This window comes from Ammospiza caudacuta, chromosome 4, assembly GCF_027887145.1.
Source record: "Ammospiza caudacuta isolate bAmmCau1 chromosome 4, bAmmCau1.pri, whole genome shotgun sequence".
NCBI classification, from domain to species: Eukaryota; Metazoa; Chordata; class Aves; order Passeriformes; family Passerellidae; genus Ammospiza; species Ammospiza caudacuta.
The window spans coordinates 35822797-35848694 of NC_080596.1; the positions used below are offsets into that span (position 1 = coordinate 35822797).

General features: G+C 44.6%; 1 protein-coding gene across 1 annotated transcript in view; it reads left to right on the forward strand.

Moving 5' to 3' along the window:
* The first annotated feature begins 71 nt into the window (after positions 1-71).
* The window catches only part of UGT8 (UDP glycosyltransferase 8), a 33707-nt gene continuing 7880 nt past the window's right edge, over positions 72-25898 (forward strand). Inside the window, exons 1-2 of the mRNA XM_058803575.1 lie at positions 72-300; positions 15834-16657. Of these exons, the coding sequence (XP_058659558.1) occupies positions 15836-16657 (822 nt within the window). The 5' untranslated portion in view covers positions 72-300; positions 15834-15835. The remainder of the gene's footprint in view (positions 301-15833; positions 16658-25898) is intronic.

Genomic DNA, 25898 nt, shown 5'->3' on the forward strand with positions numbered 1-25898 from the left:
GGGCGAGCGGCAGCACCGGTGCATGCGGTGGGGCGGAGCGGGGGCAGCCCGGAGTGATGCGAAGTTGAGGGAGGACGGAGCGAGGGAGCCTCCTCTGCTCGCAGGGCAGCCCAGCCCCGCAGCAGGTGCAGCAGAGCCCGGGCGGAGGCACCGGCGGGCCCGGCGCTCTCGGCGCCGCAGCAGCGCCGCAGCCCGGGCCGGGCGGACCCGGCTGAAGGACAAGAGCCCCGAGCGGAGCTGCGCTCGTCGGCCGCTTACCAGAGGCAGCGACGCGGAGGAGCGGCCCTGAAGGGAGAGACGGTGAGGGGCCTCGGCGGTACCGAGGGGGCCCAGGGGTCCCGGCTGTGCGGAGCGGAGCGGAGGGTCCGGGTGGGGAGGTGGAGAGGCAATGTCGTTCTACCTCGCTGCTTGTCCTAGTCTACCTTCGCCCTCTTCCCTTCCCGCAAGGGGAAGGGTGCCTGCGGTGGAGGGTCTGGTGTAGCGGGAGGAGGGAAAGCCATTCAAGGGGATGGGGTGGGTGAGAGTCGAGGGGCTGAGCGAAAGAGCTGTGGAAGGGGGAGGAGGGCTCAGGGGAAGAGCCGTGGAAGTAGGGGTGAGAAGTGGGGAGCTGAGGTGAAGAGCCGTGCCGTGGGGTGAGAACTGAGAGAAGGAGACGCAGGGGAGCCGCGTCGATGCGGTGCCTCCGAGCGAGGGGACGGTGTGACCTAAGGAGGGAGCTGAGGGGTGAGGGGGAGCGCCATGTCCTGAGGGGCGCCAGAAGGACGCGTCCCTTCCCGCCCTTTTCGTGAGGGGCGCTCGGGCGGGAACACGAGAGGGGCCCGGGGGCGGCGCGCAGCTACCTGTGCGGCGCGGCAGGCGGGCGCTCATCAGCCGGGCTCTGGCGTGGTCCTCGTCCGGCGCCGCAGCGGCGAGTGCGGGGAAGCCCGGCAGGTGCTGCCGCTGCTCCTTGAGGGAGTTGGAGGGCCGTGAGGGAAGAGGGAGCCGGGGGGGGGCTGAGGGGGCGCCCGCCTGCCCGGGGGTCCCTCAGCGGCGGCTCCGCAGCCCTGAGGGGAGGCGCGCGCGAGGGGCTCGGCGCGCGCGGGGCGCTGAGGGCGGGAGCGGGGCCGGGGGGGGACGCGGGCAGGCGCCGCTTTTCGGACGCCGAATTCTGGCCGGTCTCGGCGGGCCCCAGTTTATTATTTGTTGTCGCCGTGAGGGGCTGTCGCCGACAGCGGCCCCGCGGTGGTGTCAGCGCGGGCAGCACCGCGCAGAGCCCCCCCTCCCTCCCTTGTTGGGTTGCCACCTGGCTTGGGGACGCGGTGTGAGGGACAGCGGGGACCTGGGATGGCTCCCAGAGCGCCTGGGATGCAGTGCCCTCGCTGGATATTCCCTCAGTTTCCATCCCAGCCGCCTCTAAAGGAACAGCGTTGCGTAATTGCTGCTGCGCCTCCCGGCTGGGCTCAGAAAGGAGGAAAACGGTGAAGCGTGAACTTTTTGGGCGACACATCGCTGAAGCTGTGGTATTTAAGCGGGTATCGAGTGGCATCTTGTCTCTTATTTTCTAAATAACCTACTCGTTTGAGCCCTGGCTGTGGAACAACAGGGAATTTTTGGAAATTGCGCAGCCCGTTTTGCGTGCTGTTCAGAGTTCCCTGGGGATGGACAGCAGGGAGCAACTCTAGTAGTAGGCATCCTTGAAGGTCTTCTCCTCCAACGCAAACACCTTGAAATAATTGGGTTTTTATGTCTTTTTCGTGTTATGGCCAAATTACTTAGTTTTGGGAATAATTCACGTGATATTACTTATTTCCAGACTTTTATGCCAACATTTTCTTAGTTAGTGTTTCCAGTCTGAAGCTGCCTGCTTTTCCAAGCAATTATCACACAAGGTCATAATAATCCCCTGTACCGATACAAGCTGGGGATGGAGTGGCTGGATAGTGCCCAGGTGGAAAGGGACCTGGGGGTGCTGGTTGACAGTCGATTGAATATGAGCCAGCAATGTGCCCAGGTAGCCAAGAGGGCCAATGCCATCCTGGCCAGTATCAGAAATGGTATGGCCAGCAGGAACAGAGAGGTCATTCTTCCCCTGTACTCGGCACTGGTGAGGCCTCACTTGGAGTACTGTATCCAGTTCTGGGCCCCTCACTTTAAGAGGGACGTTGAGTTACTTGAGCGTGTCCAGAGGAGAGCAACGAAACTAATAAGGGGCTTGGAACACAAGCCATATGAAGAGCGACTGAGGGAGCTGGGGTTGTTCAGCCTGGAGAAAAGGAGACTAAGGGGTGACCTCATCACTCTCTACAACTTCCTGAAGGGTGGCTGTAGTGAGCTGGGGGTCGGCCTCTTTCTCCGGGCGACAACGGATAGAACAAGAGGACACAGTCTCAAGTTGCGTCAAGCTAGATGTAAGTTAGAAGTAAGAAGGAAATACTTCACAGAAAGAGTGGTCAGAAACTGGAATCATTTACCCAGTGAGGTGGTAGAGGCATCATCCCTTGAAGAATTTAAAAAAAGACTGGATGTGGCACTTGCTGCCATGATCTAGCTGAACAGTTAGAACATCGGCTGGACTAGATGATCTTATAGGTCTCTTCCAGTCTTGAAAATTCTGTGATTCTGTGATTCTGTGAAGGTCACTTAGATTTTTAGCTGAGCTAGTTTTAAAGCACTGACACTACCTAATGTGCAATTAACCTTTGCTTCACATTTCCTTGTTTTTGTTCGCTTGTTTCAGTCATTGATCCAGACCAAACACTGGATACTGCAGTGGCTTTTCTTTTCCAAAAGACCAACCAGTTTGTGCTGGAGTCTTGTGCTCAGAGACAGCTTTCATGCTGTTGTGAAAATATTTCAGCTGAAGTACAGGGAAATGATTATTTAGCACAAAATATTTGTGACTTATTTTTCCTTTTTTTTTTTTTTTTTTTGTGTGTGTATTTCCTGTTAACAGAAGCTGTTTATAGAACCTGAGGAAAGAAAATATTTGTTTGGTGATGTGTCTGTTAAATATTGAGACTCAGAGGTGAGAATCATGTCAGTGTTTTATAAACAGTAGATTTTATTTTCTTAGGATGCTTCTAAACAGTTGGGTTGCTCTAAAGCAGCATTTGGGTGGAGAAACCCATGAGATTAACCAGGGCTGGACGAGAGGACATCTGAAATGATCCTGCATCCTTCTTCTGTGCAGGGTGATGTCACCTGAGCTCTGAGTCCTCTCCTTGCCGGTGTGAGTGACTTGCTGAGTAAGTGCTAATGGAGCAGTGGGCTGGTTTGGGGCGATGGAACCGGGGCAATTGCAGCTGGGTGCGTGGCTGCTGTGCCTCGCTGGCATGGCTTTGTGTGGGGGGCCTTCCCTGCCCCTGCTGAGACATGCACAGAGGACATGATTTGCTGGAATACTCTTCCTACGACTTGAAGAGTGTTCTGAGCTAATTAAAAGAGTAACAGCCTCTGTCCTGACTTGGTTATTTTCTAATTGATGCTCTTGACCATGAGATACATTAGTTTTGACTTATACTGCTGAGCGTTTGTTGCCCTTGCCTACGTTTCCTGCTGTTTTCCACTTAGGGCTCTTTAAAGTCCTTTTTGTCCACATTGCTCTTTCTGAAGGTTTCTCCCTTCAGAACAGTACAAGAATTTACCTTGGTTTGTTCCTTATTGGTCAAATCTCTTGTCTTTTACTCACCAGAGAAATCCCACTGCAGTATTAAAGCCTATTGGGTTGTTTGTGGTGAGATCAAATTCATGAGATGATTAGCAAATGAATTAACTTTTTTCCTCCAGCTCTAGACTTTCAACAAATATTTTTATTTCTTTTTGATTATTACAAAGTCATATTTGTGAAGGGAACAGAAGTGTGTTTGAGGAATGCTGACACGTGAGAAGCATTTGACATCATTCACCTCTTTTGTTGGTATTTCTAGTCCTCACAAAAATTTCAGCATGGATTGACTTCTTATTGTTGTTTCAGAAAGTATCTTTGGGCTGAAAACTGACTTTCTGATACAGCTCCAAGTGTTTGTGAATAGGTATTGTGGAGAGCTCTTCTTCCTGTTTTCCAGGAAGTAAAATCCACTGGAAGCATTTAATAGAATTCTCTGTCCTTCCTCCAGGACAGCTTTGCTGGGAGGAGATTTCCAAGACTTGTGACATAAGGTTTCTTGAACCTTTTGATGAATTGTTTTTGATCTTTTATGACACTTGGATGTATGTCTGTTAAAATGCTCAGGGTGTGAGGTCCTGCTATTCTGTGCAAGAAATAAGCATTTAAATGATTTGTAGCCCAAACTGTGCCTATAAACTGGTTTGTCATGCCCATAACTTTATTTGTATAGGGAAACAAGCATAGCTTTCTTCTTTGCTCTGTGCTGTTCTCTCCTCCTATGAATGATTCCGCTGCACAAAAAATAAGCAACTTAAGACTATTTTCCTTTCTTACTCAGTAACTAAAGAGAGTTAATGGGAAGTCTTGAGTCAGCTGCTGATTCTGAGCTGGAAGTGAGCCTTGATGCCCTGCAGAAACAGCATGCTTTAAAAAAAATGAAATATTAAAGCTGTGTCTTATACTTAGAAGGTGGTAACAGCGTGAGTGTAGAAGTTTGAGGACCTTTCGAGTTTCTTAATTCAAGGCTATATTCCATTAGAGAAATTATTTTCACCATCAGTCTGGAAAAAGTTGTTTCTTATAACTGAAGATGGAGTGCATAAGTGTAACCAAAACTTTCAAACATTGATTGTAGATGTCCAGGATTTAATCTAAACTGCATTTAGATTGAGATGCAGTTACATATTTTGTATTTTGTTTTAGGTTTTTTTGGCAGCCCCCATCTGGTTTGAAAGTTATTTGACTTAAGTCAAATGAATAAGGTGCTTTAGTGCCAGGAGTACCAATTCATGGAATTGATGTTTTTAAAAGTATTGAAAAAACTTTCAACAAAAATTAAGTACTGTCTTTAAAAAAAAAATCACAAAAAAGCTAGCACAAAGCAAACAAAGCTAGCACTTCATCTAGTAGCTGCTTCAGATTTGTGAGTGCTAGGGATTTTTAAAATGAGAAAGTTATTAGAAATCATAGCTGCTGTTTACAAGGAACTAGATTTTTTCTTTTTTGTTTGCTTGGGAAGCCACTTGTGCCAATTGATCAAAAGGCAAACACCTGTTCAGCAGTAATTCTTTTTAGCAGCATGGTTTCCTGAGGTGGACCTTGCAGCAGTATCCTTCTCTGGAGTGTTCTGGGGTGCTGCCCCTGGAGAGCTGGCTCTGGCATGGCCCAAAGTCACCACAGCTCGGTTCAAACCTGTGCATCAATGTGCTGTGAATGCCAGCAAAGCTTCACTGAAGGCTTGCACCCCTGATGAAGCCTTGCTGGTCCTTAGAAGGAAATTATTTCTGGAAACTGAGCTTTGAGGGGTGTGTGGTGATTGGTCCCTGGACACAAAACTGTATCATTTTAATCAAGCCTAAAGTGTCCATGTGAAGCTTTGTCCGCACACATTTTGCTTCCCAGCAGCACAAAGTGGAGAATTCCACGTGTATTATTTCAGAAACGTGTCTGGATAGGCCAGTCTAGTGCTTGGGGCATCCATGACTTGTGGGGCTGAAAGGAAACGGGAGCTGTTGCTGTCAGTCTTGTGAGGATTTGTGTGGAAACTTGCCCAAGGACAGTTGATGGTTATCTGGGGTTGTTTTTTTTTTTTTTTTTTTAAGTTGAGAATCTTGAGAAACAGATCTGAGTGTGTAAAATATAGGAGTGAAGCTGTCATATTTCTTTAACCACTCCTAATAAGTCATTAATTACTGCTCTTTGTGATAGTTTGGTAATTATTTGCTTGTTTATCAATTAGCTTTATTTTTATGGCAGTACACTTGAGGATTGGAGTATTCCAAATAATTTTGTTGCAGACTATACTTTTATTAGAATAAGTCTTGCCTTAAACTCCTTACCAATGAAATAACTACAGATATAGACTATGAAGTTATTTCTGTTTTAAACCCCCATCAGGTATTTATTGTTCTGTAGTGTTCATGTTGAGAAAGGTTTAGTTGCTTTCCAGAAGTGGAGGAATACCTGGCGAGTGCCATTTTGGTGGGTAGGAACAGACATATGCATGTGTAGAACCACTTAGGGTGTACCTGGATGGATTATTGTTCATTTGTTTTGGTTTTACACCCAGGTTATTCTGGGAATTGTGGTCTTGGAGATGGGAATCATCTTTGCCTTGACCCCGTGTAATCTTTGGATTTATTTTCTCTTTGCCCTAGTGTTTGTGAATTAACAGATTGTACTTAAATGTCAGACTGTCTTGGAAAATCTACAAACCTTGTCTTTACATTTTGAATTATACTCTAGATTTTCCTTTCTTGAATTATACTCTAGTCTTACTCAACTACTAGTGCTAGAAATTTGCAGGAAGCTTATGTGCGTTTAAAAATTTTTGTACAGCTGCAGAAACATAAAAAGTCCCAACCCTTACTGGAGAGTGTTTTGTTCCTTCTAGAAGATTCCCAAGTTGGTTTCTGTCCCCTGTACCTCTGGTAAGTGATGTGGTTTTGCTCTTAAAATCAGAATCTCAGGATTAAACTCTACAGGAAAGCTGTTACACTACCCTTTTATCCTTACTCTAGGCCCAGATTCTACCAGGAGATAGTTGAAAGAAGGCACTCAAAATACAAATCTGAAAGCAACACCCAACAAGTGAATTTGGAGAAAACCGACCCGTAAATTTCAAAACAGAAGCTGTTAATTAACAGACTGAATAAGCTAAATGTTTTTGACATGTGTGGTGGTGTTGCAATTATTTTAATGGAGATGAATAAGAGCAAAGCATGATGAAATGCAGTGTTTTTATTTTATTCCAGGTTGTATTTCCCACTGCTGAAACAAACCTGTGATAGTTTCCTTTGTGATTGTGTTTGTGTGGCTTGTTAAAATGTGCTTATTTGCTATAGGATGAAGTCAGAAAAGGAACAAAGAAATTCATTGAGTGCTTCTGGGTGTCATGTGATGGCGTGACCAGGGAGAGCTTGTACCAAGCTGAAGCCAGCTGGAGTGAAAAGCAAAGCATCCCCCTAATAATTATTGAAGTTAAGTGAAAATCCCGGTAAAATGGGTTTCAGTTTAAAACTAACGTTGTCTCAGGGCCTGGGGCTTGTTTGTGAGCCAAAATTCATGCTTGGGTGATGGTAGCACATAACTACAGGCACCAAGGAATTAGGCTCACAGCAAAGTGCACTGCAATTCTTCCAGCCCCTTCTTCAGAGGGTTGTTATAGCAAGGGAGATCCAGTCATTAATTCAAGTACTGAAAATCAGAGTGAGTTTTTTTTCTTTTTTCCTTTTTCCATCTCTTTGGCACTTTGTTCATCTGCTCTTTGAGCCTATCTTTTGATGCCATTGTGAGAGCAAAGACACCATGGGCAGCTTTGACCCTTCCGTGGAGGCATCTTTGTCTCCATCAACTCCTGTGGCACTTATGCCTTGTCCTCTCTGCAGGTAGAAAGTTTCCTTTTATTTTCAGCGCTTAGTCCTGTGGTGAGTTATTCTGTTCCTGGGCTCTTCAGGGCACAGTGGTCACACAGCAGGAACAGGGATGGTAAAAAATGTCTTCACCAGCACTGGTGTCCCCTGGAAATGTGGAATAAGCTCTGTTGATCCCTCCAGCCCTGATGTCACAGGAATATTTCTGGTTCTTTCTAGTGCAGAATGGCTGCAGCAGGTGGAGGAACTTAGGGTTTCAGGTCTGGGTACTTGGAGGGAAGATCTCCAAGGAGCTGAGGAGACTTTGTCAAGGGACTTGGGTGTTGTTGCCAAAACACAGTGAGTGAGTTCCCAGGAGCTGCGAAGGAAGAGGTGCAATTTGTCAGGGAAGGTTCTCCTGTTGTGTTGGTGAAGCTGACAAATCTCTCCCCCAGGAGTGTGTGTCTCACTCACAAGCAGATGGCTCTGGGCTGTGCAGGCAGCAGGTGTCTTTGCAAGGTGCCAGGGCTGGGATAACCATGGGCAGCACGGAGCGGAGCTGTGTCACGGAGAGCGCCAATGCGGAGAAATCTGAGCTGCTGCTGCACCCAGTCAGGCTGCCCTGCTGGAAGGCTCGCTGGTTTTGGAGCAGTGTGTGAGTGCTTGGCTTTGCTAATCCTCACCTTGGAAAGTGTTACAAATTATAGGGATCTTGAAATGCCCTGTTTGGGATGCCCTGTGCAAAACAGGGCAAAAAGGACTGGCTGTTCTTGCTCTATTTGCTTTTATTTGGGTTATTGAAATGACTCAAGAATGTGTTTTGATTTGTTTTGATTACCCTACCTGGTAGGTCTACAGAGGTTAATGTTTCACAGGTTTTAAAATCTTGATGAAACTCAATTCCATGCAGTTAGTTGGGCTGAACTTGGAAAATGGATGCTCGTACAATGCTGACCTTCTGTAAAGTTTATAATTTTTGCTGTGCGTTGTTTGCTCAGTTTTAGTGCGTGGAGTGTTGAGGAATGTAGGTCATGTGGAGTGGAAGGTGCCTTGGCCCTGTTGCAACTTAGTTCGCCTTATGAAAATATTTAATTAAACTTGAATCCTTTACTCTCAGGGAAATCAGATTTTGACTGATACAGTCACTACTGCAGCATTATGACTCCAAAGCATGCACATTTTAAGGGTCTTAATTAAAAGATCAAATTGTTGCTCTTGATAGATTTGGAAATCCTGAGTAGATTTAGAACAGAACCATTATAAAGATAATATTGGTAAGTATTTAATCTTTTTAGATATGATCAGTGTTTTCAGAAGTTTGGGGCAGTTTTCCATAACCATGAAGAACCACAGAGCGCTTCTTTCCAAAAGCCAGTGGTGAAGTGTTACCAGGAGTGTTATACTTTGGTCACTTGCTATAAAGTTATTTCAGTAGGACAGAATGCCTTGCGTAGGAGTTCTGTTCCCATGTGACTTCTGAAAGATCCATCTACTGGCATGCTTTTTGAAAATATGTTATGTATGAACTGTAGAACCCTTATTTTGAAGAAGTGCCTCTTCTGCCATGCTATCTGTGAAATGAGGATTTCTAAAATCCTTTTTCTACCATGGTTGAGTACAAAAGCTTAGGTAAAACCCTTCCATGTTTGATAAAACCTGTTGCACTTACAGTAAGTGGTTACTAAAAGTGGTTTCATAAATTGCATATCCTTTTGACTCCCTCTTAACAGCTCCTTTCCTGTTTGCATAGCTGACACAGTAAGTCTGACATTGTAATGCCTATAAATCTTCCTCTTTTGTCTGTGGATGAGATTTTCTTGTACTCTTTGAAGTGCTTCAGCCATTGGATAGGAGCTGTTGTTTGGGAGACTCTACAAAGCAAATGCAAAAACCTGCTCTTGTTGATACACGTGTCTTAGTAATTTCTTAATTTATTCATTTAGTTGAAAAAAGGAGCCTGTGGTTGGAAGCCAAATCACACCACTCATCTAAAACATTGCAACACAGAATAGCAATCACAGCATACACTGTGCCTCAGCAATTAGTAACAGGATGTGTGATAGAGAAAATCTAAGGACATAAACCCAAAGGCTGTACAATGCCTTGTGCCAGAGTCTCTTCCCAGATGATTTCCTGATTTGTTGCTCCCAGGCTCTGCACGTTTCTGCATTTCTGGTGCTTTTTTGCTGCTTTTCAGCATGCAGGTCACTTAGTACCAAGAGCTTCCTAGTCTTAAACTGCAGTTTGCTGCCTCAAGTCAGCTTGTGCAATGCTGACTGTAATGTTGTAATGCTCCTAAAGGATTAGGGTATTTCGGATTCCCTGTGGAATATGTACAGCACAGCAAACAGTATTATGGGCTAAGAACATGTTTTACATTTCCCTGCCTAAAGGAATGGTTAGGAGGCAAGGTTTTGCTTGAAGATAATGGTCTTCCTTACTGTTGTCTGTTATGCCATTAATTAAAATCTTCCTGTCTCCACGATAAAATTATATTCTGAGATGTGCTGTCAGACATAATGTGGTCAGTGTGTTTCCTCAAATAGGTACCATTTCTGGGTGCTCAGCAAAAAAAAAAATGCTGATGTGGAGTGCTGTTAAATCCTAAAATGTTTGGGGGAAATGTGAAAAATCAGACAGGTTGAGGGATGTGCAAAAGGGAAGAGTTTTTGTTTTCTCTGGTCACTCCTTTGGTTTGGAATCAATGCACTTCGTGCATATTTGTGTGTATTTGTATTTTGCCTTTATTATCAACTGCGTGTATTTGGCTGGCACAGCTAGGATTTGGGTTGAGTACTGCATTTTTAGCATAGAATCATCCTGTACTCAGGACTACTGAAACCTTTGCTTTGTCTTGAAGTATTTTATTTGTCTTTCAGCATTATACCTAACTGCAAGTGCCTACTGTTAGTCATTCCTGCCTATCTGGGGCTTGATAAAAGGCTTTGCTTACAGGGCCTTTGGTCAGGCAGCCTGGGTTGTAGGGCTTGGCTCTGTGTTTGTATAAGTGAGGTGTTCACAATCCTCTGGAGGATGGGTATCATGTTTTACCTGTAAAACTGTTTTTAATAGCAGCTAAAGCAAACAGAAGTGCATACAAAGTACGCTCATGTCAATGGAGTTTGCAGTGGGCAGGGCTGGAGTGGCACTCAATTGGGTAATGTCAGGCAACAATTGGGATCAGTGGTCATTTCTTTCCCTGTTTTAATGCTTCCTTTCTATTGAGAACAGTAGTAAACTATAATCAGCTAATGCTTATGGGTTTTTTTGGTTTTTCCCAGAGGCAGTTTGTAGTGCTCTCTGTGACCAGTTCTTCTGCAGCTTCCCTCAGTGTTTCTCTTGCTATGCTTTCAACCACGTGTCTCCTCCTACAGCTACAGTACACCTGGTCTTAAAAGGAATGAACACCCTGCTTGTGTTTATCTCTGGTGAAGGCTGCAGTTGGGCATGGTGGGGTGGGGTTGGCTCCTGAGGTGACACTGCCCTGCTCATGATTCCAGTTTTTTGACCTCAGGTGGGATAACTAAGGCCAAATAGGCCTCACTGGGAGAAAACCACCCTGGCATGGGTGGTTGCTGTATGTAACTGGAAACTGGTCAATGTCCCTCTACCTGTGTGAAAACTGCATCAGATCTGCAGCTTTTAATGCAAGTTAGTTGCTGATTAAATACACCTTTCTTTTGGAAAAAAGGCAAGATGAAAAAATGGTGTTTCTGCCTTTTTGTTCCAATTGGCTCAGACAGTAATGTCAAGTTTTAAGGACTTTACAGCTCCAAGAGCGGTTTGTGTTCTTCCTTCTAAAATAAGGAGTTATGTGTAGTGAGCTGTAGTAAGGGGAGGGGGACAATACTGAGAGCAAGTTGAGGGAATAAATCTATATGTTAGCACCACAACTGTGGCAATTGCTGGTTTGCTGAATTACATTAAAATCTCACATTTCCCCGCTTTAAAAAATAATAATATTCCTGGGATGCACACATTAGCTTTCCATTTGGGCATAGTCATTTCATTGCTAATCAGCTCCCAGATTTGGGCTTGCAGAGGTGGCAGCCTGTTCCTTTAACCTGCGCTGTCTCTGTGGAATGGTAATGAGTAATTTGAGCCCTTTGGGTAAGGTGAGTGATCAGCAGCTCGGAGATTGGTCCTTTGCTGTCAGAGAGCGCTGCTGTTTGGGATGAAGGGCACCTTTCCCAGAAGAGGTCCTGCTCAAACTGCCCAGGTAAACCTTGCAAACCTTAACAGATCTAAAAAAGGCTGAATGGGAGGGAGGAACTCAAAAAAGCAGATTGAATCGCTGAACTGAAGCTCTGTCAAACTTCCTGGGCTGCTTTTGAAGTCAGGAGTGTTCTTGGTTAGTGAATAAAAAGGACTCTTTATGTCCTTATGCATAAGAACTGTTTAATCTTTTGAGTAGTGATAAATGTGTTCAGGCTGTGCTGGATGGAGGCGAGTGAGAGGCTCTTCTGCTTCTGGATCTCTCTACCATGGAGGAAAATGTGGATAATGATATTGCTGGCATGAAAATAGCTATTTCTGAGTTTCAGAAAGAGCAGGTAGGCAGCCAGGAGTGTAAAGCAGGAGAAAGCCCTCAAACATGCCAAAAAGTTCTATTAGCAGTGATTAGCAGATTATTAAGGATTGGCAGCAAATCTAAATGTAATCTTGGGTACGTGTTCTAGGACTGTAATTGACTGTTATACCAATTATTACTTGGAATTCATCTAAAATAATTTAGGATTGATGTTTATATAAATGACATTAAGTCTTAATGTTTAAATTAGTATTTTACAAGTCAGCTAGCACTACACTTATTTCAAAGTCATTACTTCATTTCCACATTGCCCAGCCTTCAAGTATCAAACTTTGTGACAAAGGGGGGAGAAGATCCTCCCTCCTATTTTTTAATTGTGAAAGTCATTATTTTCTGTGTAGTCACACTTCTTGTTGTAGGTTCTGCTTGGTTCTTCTGGGTGAATGGAAAAATACTTCCTTAAAAAAAAACAGTTATGATTTAGAAGTGTTTTGGTCAGCTGAAAACTGCTCCAACAGTCTGACTGTCCAGGAGTGTGCTTGATTTTCTGTAACACTTTAAAACTCATGCTTCCTCTTTCATTTGAAAACCCCCACACAGAAGTCATTAAACTTACTCCAACAGCTGCTCATAAAGTTAAAGGCATATCAAGAAGTTAAACATTAACTTTTTCTTGTTATGCTCCAATAGGAAAACCCTTTACAATGAGTAGTTGGTTTCACTACTATAATGCCGTTCTACATCTGGCCTTTCTCTGTATCTTTGTTTTTGGGCCTTTTTGGCTGAAAGGAATGGCTTCAATTCAGTGATGATTTTATGGATGTTGTTTGGTTGGGTGTTATGTTTTGGGTTTTTTTTTAAGTGTTAGCAAATTTGGATTTTCCTTTTCACCCTCTGTGATAAAAGAACGTTGCGTGCCAGCTCAGATGCCAAAACAGTCACCTTTAATGGAGGCAAATCCTAAGAAGAAGGACTTAAGATAGAAGTACAAAATGGTTTTATATTGTCAACCATCTTAGAGAAATGCATCATTCTGTGTCTCTGGGCTTTTTTTTCCTCTTTTCTCTCAGGACACCTGACAGTTGCTTTCTTGCTTCTGGTGTGCAGAAACAGAAGGCAGTTGCCTTGGATGTTGATCCTTTTATCCTTTGATCCTTGGATGTTTATTTCTTTAGGCCAGTGATTTTTTCTGGGAGTTGACAGCTGGATTGTGGCTGGGAGTTAGTAGGAAGAATCCCTGAGCTCTGGTTTTTACTAGCTGGCTTCAGCTGAGCACCACCTTGGCCTTGTCCTGACACTTGTAAAGACTTCTGTGCCTGGGTGCTGCCTGCTGCTTGGGGAGATGGGCTGAAGCAGAAATTCCCACTGGAATAGGCAAGTGTCCCAGGGGAATACCTGCTGTGCTGGGGGAGCTCACTTCTGAGGGCCCTTGGAGTGGGGGAGTGTCTGGGAGAGAGCCTGGAGCTGAGCTGGGGTGGTTGTGTGTTGATTCCCTGCTGATGGCACCCGGCACCCACCCACTCCCCAGTCCCAGTCTGCCCAGTCTCCCAGGCTGGTGATGAATTGGCTTACAGAATGCTGTTACTATTGCCCTTGTTCCTGCAGAATTCAAACCCGAGCTCCCTGCTTCGGTCTGGCCAGGGTATGAAATGATGAGGCTGCAGGTTCCTGCCAGAAGTTCAATAGAAGGTCAATGCAATTTTCCCCAGTAAAAATGTCACTTAATCGGCCTTGCTCTAATAGCATCATGTGTTTAATATTGCTATGGCTTGGCAGGTCCTGTACATATATTTTCCAGCTCCTGTGGCAGCAGGTGCTTATGTTGAAAAGGGGAGTTGCATAATAGGTTTTTGAGAAGTGGTGATTGTTTTACCAGTTCTGAGGATATCACAAGGTAGAGACTGCCAGGGAAGTGTGTTGTGTCAATCTCTGGACAGTGATACACTGCAAGAGGATAAAAAATAATGTTTGGTAAATGGTTTTAGTTATATGGCCAGGTTTTCATGTTAGTATTTATAATACCTTCACAAGGAGTAGCATGTGCCATGTGGTTCCTGTTTAAAACTTGGCTGCCAGGTAAGTGTGGGGACAGGAAGCAGTGGGGAAACACTGTCAACATCCTAGGGGAAGGATAGCTGTAGTTCCCATGGCTTTTGGTGACACGTGTGTCACCCCAGCCATGGAAACTATGCCTTAGGGCTAAGGATTGTCTCTTCTGTGCCGTGCTCTAGGCCTTGCATCAGGACATGGAAGTGGAGCTGGCCTGTGGCAGCGTGTTGGATCCTCAGGGGCCCTCAGGCTCCTGGAACCTTTGATTTGTGCTGCTGATAAAACATAACTGAGTTTCCCAGTCCTGCGCCTCCATTCGTGCTTTTGTAATATCGCTCTTGTTGACAGGAGTAACTCAATACCGTGGGAACGCTTCTAGCATGGGGACATGGAATCAATATTGGGGTTTTTCTGAGTTTGAGTCATCATTTTTCTTGGATGTTTCATTGGTGAACTGTGTTTACTTCCTTTTCCTAATACCTTTCTTAGCTAAGGAGCATAACCCTCCAGCAGGGTCCTGTTCAGGATAACTGAGCATGGGCCAGGGCAGTGATTCTCCATCTGTGCTTGGCCCTTTGAGACCACACCTTGAGTGCTGTGTCCAGTCTGGGCCTCTCACCTCATGAACCATGTGGAGGTGCTGGAGCACATCCTGACAAGGGCAGTGAAGCTGGTGAAGGATCTGGAGAGTAATTCCTGTGAGGAGTAACTGAGGGAGCTAGGGGGAAAAAGAAGCTCAGGTGAGATCTAACTCCTGCCTACAGCTACCTGAAAGGGACATCCTTCAGAAAACTCGCTACAGAGTAATATAACTCAAAAAAACCCTTAAAATTTTTACATAATATGCATATAGGAATGTAGTAATTTATAAATAGCTATATAAAATGCTCTATTTGTTAGCTGGTAACCCATGTAACATTAACTAAGAGAAAGTCCTGAGCAATCTCAGGAGGGAGGAGGGGTTGTAGGAGGGTTATATGGCTATACCATAAGGAGATAAGAAGGACTGAGTAGCAGTGTTATCTGTTGTTTTTGTTTAGAAAGGACACTGCAACAGACTCAGGCTTCCACCTGGATTGGTTTGGCACGAGGCAAGAGCAGATTGTTTGGTTTGGCTTGTACTCATTTCTCTGTCCTAGGAGGGTGATGGTGACTGAGGATTTTCTGACATGTCCTTGTTGTGCTTCTGAGGCACTTTGCTTTCCTCTGCTGCATACAGCATTTTAAATCACCCAGCCATGTGTGAAAAGTATTTTCCCTTTCCCCAGCAGTGTGCTGCTGTCAGGAGCAGTGCTCTCAGGATGGCAGTGGGGTTTTTCAGCTGGTGTTCAAGTGGGTGTTTAAGTGCTGATTTAAGTAGGTTGAGCATCAAGTGCTTCAGTGGAAGTTGCCATGTTCACGTGTGCAGTACTAACTCCTGTTATTACATCTGTTCTTGTAGGCAGAGTGTCATTTTTGGAGGCTCAAAGTTGGTTCTTACTCAGTGGTAGCATCTTCCTGCCTGATTTTTTGCTTTCCACTCCTATGTATCTGATCATCATTGGTACTAAAGAAAAACATGGCAGGAATTTGCATGTCCTTTTAGGAGGAAAAAAGTCCTCTATCTTCTCTGACCTGTTAGCTTATGTGAAAACAAAACCCCAGATAATGTTATGCTAAAATCAGAGTAAAGTTGCAGCTTGAAGGAGGACAACTTGAAGCCTGTGGGCAACTATCAGAGAAGAACTTGTAACCATGCAAACTGAAGCGTGGTGTGCCTAAGCAGCGAAGTGCAGTCCTGTTGTCTGTGATGTAATGCTCTGATTTCTCCTTGCAGCTATGAAGCCGTACGCTCCAGCCTTCATTCTCCTGTGGAGTGCTGTTGGGATAGCGAGGGCTGCCAAAATCGTTGTTGTGCCGCCAATTATGTTTGAAAGCCATCTTTATATTTTCAAGACTCTGGCCTCAGCCTTGCATGACCAAGGTCACCAGACAGTGTTTCTCCTCTCTGAGGGCAGAGAGATTCCTCCATCTAATCACTACAGACTGCAGCGCTACCCAGGGATCTTTAACAGCAGCACCTCAGATGATTTCCTCCAGTCCAAGATGAGGAGTATCTTCTCGGGGAGGCTGACTGCCCTCGAGCTCTTCGACATCCTGGACCACTACTCCAAGAACTGCGACATGATCGTCGGCAACCGCAACCTCATGCGTGCCCTCAAACAGGAGAACTTTGACCTGCTCCTGGTAGATCCCAACGAGATGTGTGGATTTGTTCTAGCCCATCTTTTGGGGGTTAAGTACGCCGTGTTTTCCACTGGCCTCTGGTATCCAGCAGAAGTGGGCGCTCCGGCTCCCCTGTCCTACGTTCCAGAATTTAACTCGCTGCTCACGGATCACATGAACCTATTCGAGAGGATTAAAAATACTGTTGTTTATCTTATTTCAAGATTTGGAGTCAGTTTTTTGGTTCTGCCAAAATATGAAAGGATTATGCAGAAACACAAGGTTCTTCCAGAGCGGTCCATGTATGACTTGGTGCATGGATCCAGCCTGTGGATGCTTTGTACTGATGTAGCGCTGGAGTTTCCGAGACCTACGCTACCCAACGTTGTTTATGTGGGAGGAATCCTAACGAAGCCGGCCAGCCCTCTGCCAGAAGTAAGGTTTGCTGAGTTTTACAGTAATTCCGGTGCTTTCTGCTTGACTTCATGTCAGTGATTTTTCAGGTGGGACCCGTTCTTGCTGCTTGGTGAAATGTTCTGTGGAAGTCACTTCCTGTGGTGGTGAGGGGAACCGTTGGTTGCAAATTCAACAAAATGAATAATTTTTGGATGCAGGAAGTACTTTGCTTTTGAGTGAGGTGTTTAATGCTGCACTAGAGGTGAGAAACAGTGCACTCTGCCTTGGAAATCACATCAGTAGCTTTTAACCAGACATGGTTAAAAGGGAGAATGTTTGAATACTGTTTATGCTTAAAGAAGCCTGCTGATAGTTTATGCTAGGTAACTTCATGGTATGGGTGTTTTTATGGTATTTGTTTTTGTACCTCCCTTAGGCAGGATAATGACTCTAAGACTAGGAATACATGAGCCTGGAAAGACTGTACCAAGTGAGAAATGGAGCCAAGAGTTGGCCAGAATACCACCAAGGCTGCACTCAGATATGAGTTGTTACTGTGCACGTGCACAACATCAGGCTCAGAACTTCAGACTGAAACAGTGATAGTGACTGGACTGGCTCCAGAAATCCTGGCTGCACAGATTAATTATTAAGTTTGATTAGTTCAGTGATCTGTGATATGTTGTACCTAAGAATGCCTCTGTTGAGCAATACAGTGGTGAGTGACAGAACAATCTCACAGAAAACAATGTCATTTGCACTTTGGTTTATGTGTCCATAAACTAATAGATCTTGAATTGGAGGGGATTTTTAATGGATGCTTTTGGCTGGATGACACAAGGGGCTAGGTAGACCTGCAGTGCTCAACAATTTGCTTCTTAAAATGGCTGTTTCAACCTTCGGTTATTGTATGAAAAGTGCTACTGTCTGTTCTCCAGGGTGTCATCAGAGATGACGGTAGCAGTGCTGCTTCTAAGTGGCTGTTTCCACATGTGCTTCAGTGTGTTTGTGTTAAGGAAGGGTCAGGTATCCTGAGAAGGTACCCTTCTGCTATCTAAATTTCATCCCTATTTTCCCTCCAGGAAAACTTTGCTGGCTGGATTGAGTTTTTCCTTTGTTTTCCAGACTGATATTTCCTTTTCCTGTAAGAGAAAAAGGGTATTGGAGTAATTGATTTGGGTAATGAGGTTAATGCTGTTTTGTGTCTTTTGATGTTCAGGGTAACAGGAGTGACAGTGACCTTGAAACAGACTTGTAGTGTCTGTTTCAAGTAAATGGTGGGAAATATTTGTTACAGACGGGGAAAGAAACTGCCGATAATTATTAGTGAGCTGAGACATTATTTACTTTCTCAATTTTATCAGGCAATTCTTTCTTAGTGTGTGAAGCTTGAGTTTTCATTGAGAGTGAGAGAGGGACAAAGTGAGCACATTGCTTTTTTATCCTGTCATTTGTCCATGCCTAAGCTGTTACACATCCCCCCGTGGTGTGTATGGTAGGTAAATGACTGGGCAATCAGTTTGTGTTTGCTGAGCAATTGGATGCAATTCCTGAGTGTGGGTAGCCCGTGCTGTGGCTGCTCTCTTCTCCTGCTGCATCTCCAGGGCAGCAGCCTTGGCTAATTTATTTTCTGCAGCTTCTAGTTTGGTGCATTAAGGTGAGCAAGAAGCAGAGTTCATGTTCCTGGGCTGGAATTGGTGATGCTTCAGCAGCTCTCTCAAGTCATTTTCTTGTCCAGGGACAATGACTAGAAAAGGGGAGCGTGAGCAGGACACAGCAGCTAAAATGTGCCCACTAAAGCTGTTACTAAAAGTCTTTCAGATGTCTTGAATTCACCAAAACTGCATGTAAGTAGCCTAACTTTGTCGGCTAGGGAAGTATTGGGAAAAAATCAGGGGTGTTCTTTCAAGTCCAAAATACCTGCTCAGACTACCTGGGCACCTCAGTAATGGCATCCCTGAGTTGTCAACAGTTTTTTCCTTTTTTTCCTCCCTCACCAAAAATAACCCAGTAGTTGGTTTAATCATAAGGAATGCCTATATGTAAGTTAAAAGTTCTAGCTTTCTGCTCATAAGCAGCATCTTAAAAATAGGAGGCAGGTAGTAACAAGCAGTCAATGAGGAGATAAAGGTCAAGATCTTTTAAGGTGTTACATGGCAGCCATTCTTTCATTCCAGGGGATGGGGTAGCTCTGTTTTTTTTCTCAGATTCTGCACCTGTTCCCTGAACTTCTTGAATAGAAAGTTGGAAAAGCACAGATTTAAAGGTAGCATGTAGCAGTGGGTGCTGAATATTCGTGTCGTGTAACAGTGTGAGGGGAAAGAAACCTGATGCAGCTTTGCTGGTCGTCTGTGTTAATATTATATATGTAAAAATACATAACCTGACCCAGCTTTGCTGTCCCATCTGCATTAATATTTCGATCCTGGAGCACATGGTCGCTGCTGCTCCTGCAGTTAGCGTGTGCCAAGCACGATTTCCAGTCGCTGCTGAGCTCCGTAGCAATTACGCTGCAGCCCTCGCCTGTGGCACACGACCTGCGAGCCTGCCTTTGGGCTGCCGCTTGCCCGGATGCCTCGGGAAGGCTCCGATGCCGCTCGCTTCTCTCCCTCCCGGGCAGCGAGTGCCCCGGTGTCGGGCTGCGCTTGGCGCAGTGTCCCTCGGCAAGTCGCAGTGCTCGGCGTGCCAAGGAGGGGGAGCCAGCGGCGAGAGCAGCGGCTCCTTTGGAGGTGACCGCTCTGCCCGCTCCCTGCGGCGCCCTGGGCAGGACAGGGCAGGGGCGGCCCCACCCGGGCAGGCGGCGGCTGCAGCGCCCGGGCGCGGCACATCGCCCCTGCGATCCCTGCTGCGGGGGCGTGGAGTGAGCGCGCCCTGTCACTCTGCTCCGCCGTGCTGGGAGGGCCTGTGGTGGCTTTGCCAAGCTCTGCATGGGCGATGGTGGTTGGGTTCTGTGAGAGCCAGTGTGACATTTTCACTGGTTACACTGGGTTTGGATGGTGCTTCTTGCACGAAGCGTGCTGTGCTGCTCAGTAAAAGACCAGGAGATGGTAGAGGTGACTTATCCCACGTGCCTGTGAAATTGTATTTTGCTTATCGGTGGTGGGTGCAGAGTCCATGATTTGTGTACATATCTCATGAAACTGTCTGCTGAATTATTTAGAGGACAGCGTGAACAGAACTAGCCTCAAAGGATGAAAAGCTAGAAACAGACTGGCTATCAAGTCCTTAAGGTCATCAGTGCCTTAAACTATTTGAAGGTATGCTCTTCCCTGGCAGCATTTTGCAGATAACTGTCACTGGCCATTAGGAAAATCACAGGCTCCTCTGCCTCTTCCTCACTACACTTCTCCAGAGGGACCTGAATGAAGCTGGCTTTTTAAAGGGACACTCTTTTGGGAAACCTCTTCTCTGGCATTTCTACCTTGTGACCAGGTTGGTGCATACCAGGCATTAATCAGCCTGCTAAGTCCCTGAATCAGGAAGCTGAGGGGTGCTCCAGGCAGCTGCCTTGGGAAGTACTGAGTCCATGAGGAAACTGAATTTATGCTGCAGAGGAGGGTGCTCTCATTTTGGAGTAATAACTTGTCCTTACAGCTGCAGCTGTCAACAGATAATTACAGGAACTTCCTCACTCCTCCATGGACATCTCTTATCTGAGCTCGTTATTATACAGATCAAAGTCTGTGCAGCAAATTGGTGCCTTTGGAATATCTTCACTAAAAAGTATTTTGGTTTTTTTGGGGTTTTTTCCCTCTCTGAGCCTTGCTGACAGTTGTATGTTTAACTCGGTGTGTTAGCTGATACTGATATGTGTCTTGAACAAGGGGTGAGAGAATCAAGAGATGTTTTATTCCTTAAACCTGGCTTTTCTCCTCATTCAGATTCAAGAATGCATCTATAAGCCCTTGCAGACTGTAGCAGTGGATTGTTGTGCATGGCATAGCACCATCACTTTAGTATTATTTTTCAAGTCCAGAGACTGGTTCTTACAGACCTGTTTGGACAGTAAATTCCTGGTGATGTAAAGCAATTCTAGAGCTGTTTGGAAATGCATGTGTTTGTCAGCTGGGGAGGCAAAAAGTCTTTTAAGGATGGTGGAGATGATGCAGCACTGTGTGAATTCTGTACTGAACTGTATGATCATGTCTTTTGGCTCTGAAATTTGTTTTAGATAAAGCTTCTTCCCCCCAGAATTTGATGTTCCACAAGAAAGAGTTGTACCCACTGTCCTAAAACTGTAGTGTCCAGTGTCAGCTGCTCCAGCAGAACTGGGTTGGTGAGCCATGTCTGGTCTGCTGTACTGCTGCATTTTCAGTTTGGGAAGAAATGTGACTCAGCATCTGTTTAGTGCAAGACACAGGGAAAAGGACACAAGGCTGACTGTGGAGCTTGGTTGTGCCTCCAGTTAAATTTGTGAGGAAGGCAGGTTCTCCAGGTGCATAAAGCTGGCATCCCATGAGCTGACCAAACCTGCAGTGAGCCTGTGCTGTCCCTCAAAAAGTGAGTTCACTTGGTTCATGGATTACAGTCCAGGATGGTGATTTGTTGAGTTCAAGCAGTTGTTTGTATTGGGAATGGAAAGTAGAAGTTGCAGACCTTAGATGTTGGATAGGTCAGATGGTGAAAGCTGAAAGCTAAAACCAAGAGAAGTGACTTTTTTTTTTCATTTGTACAAAAAAAAAAAAAAAGCCCCTAGCAACTCAACACTTTATTAAGATACTGCTGTAAATAGGCTTTGTGGTTTTAAATATTCTAGTTTATCATGTTCATATTGGAACTCAGAAACTAACAAGATTTATTCATTTTGGGAATGCGCAGTGGTTTAACTGAGCGTCTCTTGGAAATTTTGAGGCATGACCTCCATTGAGGACAAATAACAAGCCAGTGTTTTCCTCATATTTCTCCCATTTATAACATAGAACAGAAGATAGGAATTTATTTGAAAGGGTTTTATTTTTTCCTGGGGTATTTGTAATATCCTTGAGTTTGGGTGCCATATTCCTATAACTTGGCAAGTTGGGATGTGCTCAAAACTTGACATTTACAAAGTAGCAAACCTAATTATTGATATTACTGACTTGAAAAAAAAAATCATTAATCAAGACAGCTTTTCAGATGTCCTAGTAGCTTAAAGGTGAAGTGGATAATTTGTTTATGGCTAATACCTTGCTTTGGGGGATGAGGTTTCTCCAGCTTTGTGAGGAGACATCTTCCTGAGCCTTCCCAAGGGGAATTCTGCAGGCAGCATGTTCTGCTGCTTACCCTGAGCAAGGTGAGTCTGGCTGGAAGATGTGGGTTTTACACAGGCTCAGAAGCCAGCTGACCCAAACATTTTCAAAGAAATTGTGGGGACTGATGGCTTTTTAATGTAAATATAATATAAATATATATGGGTTTGTATATGCATATTTATATATACACACTTTACATGTACTTATAAAGCTGTTAAAAAAAAAGAGAAGGGAGGAAGTAAACCCCAGGAAGAACAAAAAGCTGTTTTATCCAAAGAGGAAAATGAAGAAGAAATTGGAATTATTAGATTAAAGGATTTAAGGCTCCAGTTTAGAGTTCTTATGTCCTACCATGCACAGAGCACAGGTGTCACACTAGAACAATGACAGACAAATTTCTCAGTTAAATGAGATTATCATGTGGATCTATGGGTGGGGGTGTATGTCAGTAGCTGTAGCACAGAGGTCTGTATTTATAATTTAGCTTCTTGTCAATTTCTTTCTTATCTGTATTTTCACCAGTTGAATTTGACTTTATGTAGGCAGAATAAGTAAAAACAGTCTCCATACTTGGTACTGTTTTTTCTTAACGCCTGTAGAGTTTTTTCCTCCATATGGAGCAGCTCAGAGGGTTGGTAAGACCTTGGTTTGCATTTCCGTTTGATAATCAAGTTTTCCATTCCTGCTTAGGAAGGTGGTTTTGGGGGTGTTTTTAACAGAATGCTGCCTGTGGGGTAATGCCAGCAGGGTTTTCAATTGGAACCCTGGGTGTGAGGATCCCTCTGCAGTGATTTTAATAACTTCTCCTGAAGGGCAAGCTCCTTGTTTTCCACTCCTCCCATTCATTTGAAAGGCAAGGTTGCTTTCCCAGGGTGCTTGCCAGAGCTCTGGTGAGTAATGGATTTTTGCACCAGGGAAGTCCTTGCACGGCACTTTCCTGCTTGACCTCTAGCTCTGGGTAGAGCCTGTTCCCAGAGCTGCACTGGATATGCCCCCAACTCCACAGGGGGCTCAGGTGAAGCAGCAAAGGCTTGAGGGACTGCATTTCCTCACTCTGGTTTGGAGTGTGAATTACATTCCTCTTTAAAGTTAAATGGACTTAAACTTGCTGTCCCTCTTGGATGCTAAATGGGAAAAGGCAGTTAAGGTCTGGGATCAGAAAATACAACATTCTAGGCACTGGAAAGCTTTGTAGGATTTTAAAGCCTTTTCTTTTTTAAATCTAATTTTATACCTCATATGTTTTGGAGAAGGCAGATGCACAGTGTGTATATTAAACCAGCAAATAATTAGTTAAAATATATGGCATGAAAATGTCTGTATTTCAGCAAGACTCAATCTGTGTCTAATATTGGAAATGCTAACAGCAATGTCAGATTAGTATGTGGTGACTGTACTTAGCAATGGTTGGGGTTCTGATAGGAAACAGCTCAGATTTTAAGAGTTTGTTTCCCAACAGGTAGCAAAAACCAGATTTAGTCTTAGCTGGCAAGAAAGCAGGGATTTAGTGTAATGCCACAGTCTGGGTATGCTTCTTTGATGGGCACAAGGTATTCTTGTGGAGCTAGCTCACTCTGTGCCGGTATGAATTACAAAATATGAAGAAATTGTGTGGATATGAACTGCATGCACTTTTTGTATATGGCAGAGTTCATCAATCAAGCCCAGGGAGGAGAAGGATTAATTGTCATTAATGCAGAGGGACATGGGGGCACGGGAGGGTCCCGTCCTCATTGGGAGCTGCGTGTCTGCCCATAATTGAACCAAGAACTTAATTAGGATGGCTGATACGGAAAGGAGCAAGTCCTGATAAAATGAGACAATGGCTTTTGCCTGGTGGCCCCTGGTTTTTACAAGGCAGGAGTCCAGGCAGTGGAAAATCACCTTGAGTGCAAGCGAGGCGCTGGGCGATGCAGAGCCAGCAGAAGCAGCTGGATGTGCGGAGTCAGGGAGGCTGACTCCATCCTCTGCCTCGTGCCCTCCGTGTGCACTGGCCTCTTCTGTGTCCTTTGCTGCTCCAAGCAAATAAAAACTCCTATTTTTGGTTGTAGACTGACTTAAAATTCATGGCAAGTAAATACAAACCGCTTACTTTGCCTGGAGTGATAGTTTCTCTGAGTTTGCTGTGGAATTATGGGATTTCATAACTTTCAGGTTAGATGGCGTGATTGTTTGTTTTGGGATAGTCAAGGTTGTATAAGTGCACCTGTATGACCTTAGACCACCTGTTCTGATATGTTGAGTTAATAAAATCTGAAATAAAAATGTATTAATACAGAATTGAACTATGTCACTACTCAGAGGACAGCAGAAAAGTTTAGGCACTCAAGAAAAATTATCTTTATACCTTTCTGTTAATTTATCAGCGAGTATCTCCTTTCTAAAGATGGCTTAATGTGGCTTCTTAATTTAAAATAGATCTGTCTTTTTCTGCTCTAAGCAGCATTTTGTAGAAGTTGCATAGGATGCCTGTGCTCTGCCTTGGGGAAAGGGTGCTTTGCAACCATATCCGAAGAACAGGCGTTTGTGCTATTGCACATTTGAATGGAGCAGCTGAACAGGGGGAGCTTCGGATATTACACCCGGTTATGTTTGTATTTGTGCACTTTGTTTATCTGAAACAAAGCTCAGTATTAGGCACCACTGGTTACTGCCAGCTGGGCCCTCGCTCCCTGCTCACAGCTGTGTGCTCAGCACCGGGGCCTGCAGAGAATGGCTAATTAGACAACCAGGCAGAACAAAGCCCACACAGTGGGGCTGGCACAATAGCATTCCTGTCTCACACTGGTCAAAAGATGGATTTTATGTCTTTATTCCTCCCCCCTCGCTCCTATAGTACAGCACGGATCAATAAGTGTTTCTTGTCCCTATGCAAGTACAGAGTCCTGTACTAGTTCTCCCAAAGGACATGGATTTGCACAGAACTTGCATGGAAACAAGCAGAGACCTGGCAGGGTTGGGCACAGTGTTTTGAGTAGAGGCCCTTTAAGCTTTTTATACTTTAGTATGTAGTTTTTATTAATTTTTAAAGTAACTTTGGAGAAAATGGTAATTAATATAGGGATTGGGTGATATTTGCATTATTTATTATTTTTTAAACTGTTTAAGTGAAAATTTGAATTGGTTATAATATGTGTATTAGGTGGTCCTTTGTTATGAATGTGTATGAAGCTGTAACTGCATGAAAAGCAATATGGAGCTGGAAAATATAGTTTACAGTTCAATTCAGAATGTGAATGTGCTGTATTGGGCTTGCCAGGCCTACACTTTCAATGGACATGATGTACTCAAGCTCTGGGAGTCTGTTCTGATTGCTCATTATGCATTTCTATTGGCAGCTTTGTGTCAAGTTCATCCAGGTTTGGGGGTTATAATTCCTCCAGGTTTGGTTGCTGGTTTGGGAGGGAAGAGCCTGATCCCTGTTTCTAAGTCACTGCTGGCTTTGTCAAGTTGGCAGTGTAGCCTCAGCGAGGCAATGTTGTCTCTTGTCTGTGCTAGGACTTAGAAAGAAAAACCCTTGCCTCACTTTTAAGAAAACCTGAAAATGACTTCTATTTCTGTGTGAGGGAGAGGGTTAGGTGTTCTCTTCCAGTCACTGAAAGAAAGAGCCATTTAAAGAAGTGCATGTCCTGATGACATATATCTTAAGTTTGCATTAACTTCTCACTTCTGTGCTCAGTTGAAGTTTGAATCAGAGTTTGAGGAAGGCTCAAAGCAGCTCATCATGTAACAAACTCCCTCCCCCGACTTTTTTCTCCAAAATGGTCATTTCCTTTCCTTGTGTTAAAAGAAAACCATCCTGAGTTTATAGGAAACCTGGAAATCCTTTAAAGTGGGCAGAAGGAGGCGGGTGTGCTGCCCGACCAGGGAATGCTGATTTTAATGAGGGTGGCTCTAATGACTCATCCTGATTCAGTGCCTTTTCATACAGAGAGTAATTAGATCGCCGGGCAGCATGTGCTGGAGGTCAAAAGTGTAAGTGGATTTAAGGGGAAGAAAGGGCTGAGTTCAGGGGGATGAACTTGGCTGTCTCTGAGGGCTTTTTTGTG